This window comes from Cupressus sempervirens, chromosome 4 (genome assembly GCF_028749045.1).
Source record: "Cupressus sempervirens isolate cs-2001-9-10 chromosome 4, ASM2874904v1, whole genome shotgun sequence".
Lineage (NCBI taxonomy): Eukaryota > Viridiplantae > Streptophyta > Pinopsida > Cupressales > Cupressaceae > Cupressus > Cupressus sempervirens.
This window is the reverse complement of record NC_143121.1, coordinates 503,123,400-503,129,399: the sequence shown is the minus strand read 5'-3', so window position 1 is coordinate 503,129,399 and position 6,000 is coordinate 503,123,400. Positions and strand designations below refer to the sequence as shown.

General features: G+C 36.8%; 1 protein-coding gene across 1 annotated transcript in view; it reads left to right on the top strand.

Moving 5' to 3' along the window:
- The first annotated feature begins 1,877 nt into the window (after positions 1 to 1,877).
- LOC149562138 (cytochrome c) overlaps positions 1,878 to 6,000 on the top strand; it is a 44,800-nt gene continuing 40,677 nt past the window's right edge. The window contains exons 1-2 of the mRNA XM_089825675.1: positions 1,878 to 2,085; positions 2,172 to 2,305. Of these exons, the coding sequence (XP_089681801.1) occupies positions 1,974 to 2,085; positions 2,172 to 2,305 (246 nt within the window). The 5' untranslated portion in view covers positions 1,878 to 1,973. The remainder of the gene's footprint in view (positions 2,086 to 2,171; positions 2,306 to 6,000) is intronic.

Genomic DNA, 6,000 nt, shown 5'->3' with positions numbered 1-6,000 from the left:
TTTTATTTCCCCTCATATGAATGCAAGTATTAATCCCACCATCACACATTTCATAAACCTCCATATAGTCGCCCTATGGTTGAAAAAGAATTTCCCACATGCTTGCCGAATACATAGTATGACTTACACTTGTTAAAAGCATGCTATGTTTCCATTCCACTATATTTCACTCCTCATTTACATTTTTTAAAGCTTGTTGTTCGCATGTGTAATACCCTTAGAAAACCCATTTTTGGGTTTTCTACTCATTTTTGAGACATTTCGAGCTTAATCCATTTGGTCATTTGTTCTCCACAATCATCTCATACACTTTCCCTATTCATACTTTGCCCAAATCCATGTTTTTACACATCAAAAGTGAGAATTGGACCCATCTATGCTTGGAAGAACATACGTTAGTTTTTCTACAGAGTTAATAATGACAACATGCATAACCCCAAACATGTAAAGAAGAAAGAGGAACACGAAGCAATAGCGATCACATAATGGAGCTTACAATGAGATGAGAGAATGATTAAATGCATAACATATTTTCAAAATGAAGGAAAATAAACAAATGTATTTTTCAAGTGACAATCACCATTGCATTACATAGTAAAAAAAATGCAAGTTCATGTTCTAGTTCAAGAGTTTTTGAGCATGTCGACCATTGAGCATCATATAGCAACACGAAGACAGAAAAATGATGTAATAAAAGTTGTGTTTTGTTAGACACTTGAATTATTTTCATCACGTATCATGTATTTGTAATTGACATATTACATGTAATGAAAAAATAAGATGTAATTGCATGTAATAGTATCACGTGCAAAGTTGTAACATGTAATCCAGTTGCAATCACATTAGGCATGCAACTTTGAATAAGTCAAATTAGTTAAAAATTTGTTACATAATAAGTCAAGGTGGTTGAAGATTTCCTCCTTTTCCTCCACCTTTCTCTCTCTTATTTTCCTATATAAAGGTGAGAGCTCATTGTAAATAATTATTTTTTGATCAGGCAAGAAAATTCTACTAGTTTATATGTGCACTCTAAGACTTTGTGCTTGGATGTAAATCTAAATTGCTATCATAAAAGAGACAATTCTCTTTCAAACTTTGTGTTGATTCAAGGTGTTATGTTACGACATTTTTGGGATATTGAATGTGAGTTTTGAAGCTTTGATCAAGAGGGATTTGAATTTAATCATGTAGACTTTGAGCTATCTATTGCATTATGAGCCAATTTGAACTTTTGAAGACTTTATGCTACAAGAAAACAAATTGTAATAGATAGTAGTGGTTGCAATTACTTAGCATTGAAGACTTTGGGCTTTAGTTGAAAGTGTTTTTATTAAATTTGAGAGTATGTAGTAAGAGACTTTGTGCCTTACTATTTATTTTGCTCAAATCCTTATTCGAGACAAATGCAGGAGACTTTGAGTTTCTGTTTTTGTTTCACAAAATAAAAAAAAGTAAACTGTTACCCCTGGTGTTGTTTTTACGTCAGTTCTAGGGTCACCGATATTATCATAGCAATAAGACACTTTTTGTTAAGTTGGAAAGTTATAGTTGTATACAAATCATTCTTGAAAAAAGAGGACTCGATAAAAATAACCATCCTTTTTGTAATTTCAGTTAAGTTCTTATGAAGCCACCTACGATAAAAAGGGAGCTTCCCCTATTATTGAAAGGATAGAGAAATCTCATGAAATGTTGTAAAGTCACAATTAATCGTTATCAATGACGTACACATTTTTTATTTTTAGCTAACAACTTCTAACGTTAGTCTCCTCCCACTTCACAAATTTAAAATGACATTTTGACCATTAGACTTCAATCCCAATAATTGTGTTTTAAATTAATTTTTTACAACACGTTTTTTGAAAATCATGATCAATTTTTAATAATATGGAACTCAAAACTATACTTTCATTACGTAGGAGCGGCCGAAATTACAGAAAGTGATTGATTAGGGTTTGGCGCATAGCGCAGGGATGGCATCCTTCGCAGAGGCTCCCCCTGGCGATGAAAAAGCCGGAGAGAAGATCTTCAAGACTAAGTGCGCACAGTGTCATACAGTTGACAAGGGCGCTGGTCACAAGCAAGGTGCATATCCTTTCATCTTTCTACTCTAAATTTGGCCACTCCTACTTTGTGTATGTGAAATTATGAAGATGTGGCTTATGGTGCAGGACCAAATCTTAATGGCTTATTTGGAAGACAATCTGGAACCACTGCTGGCTATTCGTACTCTGCTGCCAACAAAAGCAAGGCAGTGATCTGGGGAGAGGACACCCTTTACGAGTATCTCCTCAATCCTAAAAAGGTATACATCGCCTCAGTACTTTCCACACGAAACAAAACCATGCATGTATTGTTTACTTCAGGTCCTGTTGCTTTCCTGCATCGGATTACCTGATTAGTTCTTTTCTTTTAATTTTTTTCCCTAAACAGTTGGGTAAGGAATAAGCTGATTTCATTTAAAAATAAAATAACATATATTCTCTGAGGTCGGAGCTTGGGCTGCATTTTGAAATCTCTGATATTGTGTTCGAATTTACGCCAAGTTTTGAGCTTATGCATTCGGTTTTCCTTTTTGAGTTGCTTAGAGCAGTTTGATCACCATAGGTCGCCATTAACTGCATTTGGAAAAACAAAACTTAGCGAATTCTACACTGGAGACATATAATCTGATTCTGTTTGAAACCGTGTCTTCTTGCCAAATTAGTATTTTTGTTGGGAAATCTTTGTGTAAGGCCATAATCATGCATAAAATTATATTTCTGAAATTTACTCATAATTTTCCATAAAATAATAAAGCAGTTTGATCACTATAGGTCGCCATTAATTGCATTTGGAAAAACAAAACTTAGCGAATTCTACCCTGGAGACATATAGTGCGATTTTGTTTGAAACCGTGTCATCTTGCCAAATTAGTATTTTTGTTGGGAAATCTTTGTGTAAGGCCATAGTCATTCATAAAATTATATTTCTGAAATTTACTCATAATTTTCCATAAAATAATAAAGCAGTTTTCATTTCTACTTTGATTTTGAGTTGCTTAAAGTAGTTTGATCACTATCACTCACCATTGATTGCATTTGGAAAAAATAAATAAATTGTGACAACATATAATCTGATTTTGTTTCTAATTGTGTCACCTTACAAACTATTGTTTTTGTTGGAAAATCTTTTGTAAGGACATAAAAATTCATAAAATTATATTTCTGAAAATTAGTCATAATTTTCCATAAAATAATAAAGGAATAATATTCATCAAAGTTCGATTACAATTTTCATCTCATGAAGAGGAATTCGAAATAATACTTTAAAGGGGACCATCAAGGTCAATTACGTCAAGTAATATGTTTGGTGATACTAATACTACATAACAATTAACCTATGGTCGCCAAAGACTCCTCTCTATCTTCCTTTCATGAGATGGAAATCTCGTCGAGGTGTCTTTTTGCCTAACCCCAAAGCATAAGATTCCCTGATGCTTTTCACGATACAAAGAGCTTTGGTGAAGCTTACGCTTCGTAGTTGGGTAGAAAAGCCCTCAGACCACATTCTTGTCTAACAATAACAAAGGGAGAGGAGTCCGTGGTGACCGAAGGCATTATGTTATATAGTATCATTGTACAGATTATTTAATGTAAATGACCTCGATGGTCCCTTTTATTGTATTATTCTTTTCCATGAGATGAACACTATAATTGAACTTTGATATACATTATTTCTTCATTATTTTATGGATAATTATGAGAAGTTTTTGGTAATATAGTTTCATGAATATTTACGTCCTCACATTATGGTATCAAAGTCTTAGGTTTAAAATTAGGGCCTTGTTGTCTACCTTGCTAAGATGTGAGCATTGGTACAAGATAAACATATTCAACTTAAATGGCTACTAGAAATGTTAACATCGACGTATCCATCAACGGTCCAAACACTGAGTAGAATTTGAGGTTTGACCAAACCCTTAACCTTTTGACCCAAGTAGGAGCTGGGATGGACAACCTTGAGCAGGAGGTTAGAGAAATCCAAAGAGGTCAAATGAGAACCTTGGAAATGAAGATTCAAGGAACAAGGAGTGTAATTAGATGTATACATTATGGAAAAAATCGAGGTAGGATTGTGAAGTGTAATGTTCCCGTCATAAAATAAATGTACTCATTTAATCTTGTAATGGGCCGATTGATTTATTTTATCTCGGACCCATTTTTTATTTAGTTTTCGTAGTTTGTGTCGTCGGCTAACTTTGTACACCCTCGGAAAGCTTTTCCCGATGGGTATTTAAGTGCGGCTTGTAGAAAGTTGTAGGCATGCTTTTGGATTTTATTGCTTTGTACTGCGGATTCCTGTTGGAGTTCGGAATTGTTCACCATTTCGGAAGTGGAAGACCTTCCCTATTTGGCTTGCTCGGTTTCAGTGGGATTGAACCCTCATCCTATTCCGTTGGTGTTCGTTTTGTTATGTATCAGGCAATTTGAAGGCATAATTTATATCTGTTCTCTGTTGATGAGACTCTTGGCTCAACGTCTGCATATTTGTATGTGTTTCTTTTGCACTTGTGTTCTTTTACTTCCTTCCTTACATTCCTCTTGTATGCCATTTCATTACCTCTAATTTGTTTCGTATGGACCATATATTTACTACCACATGTCACCCCCAATTCAATCCACTTTCGTACACCATATGTAATTATCACATTCACCGTACGACATATTACCTTCTAATTCTTCCACCATATGACCCATTGTGTGTCCCCCCTATCCAACCGTATGGCCATTCATACCTCTGCGATTTGAAGTGTTCAATTACACACCTTGTACGACTAGTAAAAATTATCGTATGACCATTAATAACATTGTACGACATCTTAGTCCTTCATTATACTCTGTACGACTTATATTATTTCCTCCCTTACAGACATATTTCCATCGTACGGATTGCCTCTTGTTGCTCTCCTACCGTATGACCATTATCCCGTACGGATCTGCCTTCCTATCAGCCATACGGCCAAAACTCTTGCCCTCCTATACGCCAAACAATCTCACGCGGGTGATCACCTGTGGAGTTTCAAAGTAATTCTGAATCCGAAGGGGCTCGGGATCATTACAATGGTATCAGAGCCTTCGGTCTTGCCAGCCTGTAGACAATGAATGAGAGTTTATAGTCAGAAGAGAAGGACACATTTTGTTGATCGAATTGCTGAGGAACGGGAACCAACTGGCGCCGAACTTGTGGCACTTCTGAGTGAACTTGCTCGGAATCAGGCACAGATCATTGATACGCAATGGCTCATGGAAGAAACTCTCAAGAAGTTAGCGGAAAACAAATATCTGGAGAACAGAATGGGCACAATGCGGACTCGGTGGCGGGTAGATCACACCCTCACTCAGCATGCTCTCGACTGTCCATGCCGACTTTCTCACCACAGACAGAGACACATCACGGAGAAACACTTCCAACCTTCGAAGAGATAAGGGAAGACTGGAGGAATGCAAATCTTGAAGAGGACATTTCCTACAAGGATTACATAGATCCAAGAATGAGATATGCAGGAGGCGGAAATAGAGGAGGATACTTTAACGATGATCTGAGTAGAAAATTGAGTAAAGTGAACCTGTCTCCATTTGATGGTTTGGGCTCCATTTCAGCACAAGCGTGGGTGATGAAAGCCGACGCCTACTTCCAGCTAAATCCTATGCCTGAAGAAGAAGCGATCAAATTTGCCGCGTTGCACTTGGAGGGCGTTGCACAAGAATGGTGGCACCATGACATTATCACACTTGGGCATGATCAAATAAAGACTTATGCAGAGTTCACGAAGAGATTAATTGAACGATTTGATGGAAAAGACCCCGAACTCAATTTCAAAGATCTGACGCAACTGGGGCAAACGGGATCAGTAGATCAGTTCATTGCAGAATTTCAGAGACTTTCTGTGTTGGTCACAGACATCTCTGAACGAAGGCTGGTCGTGCTCTTTATGGACGGGCTAGCAGAACCACTGAA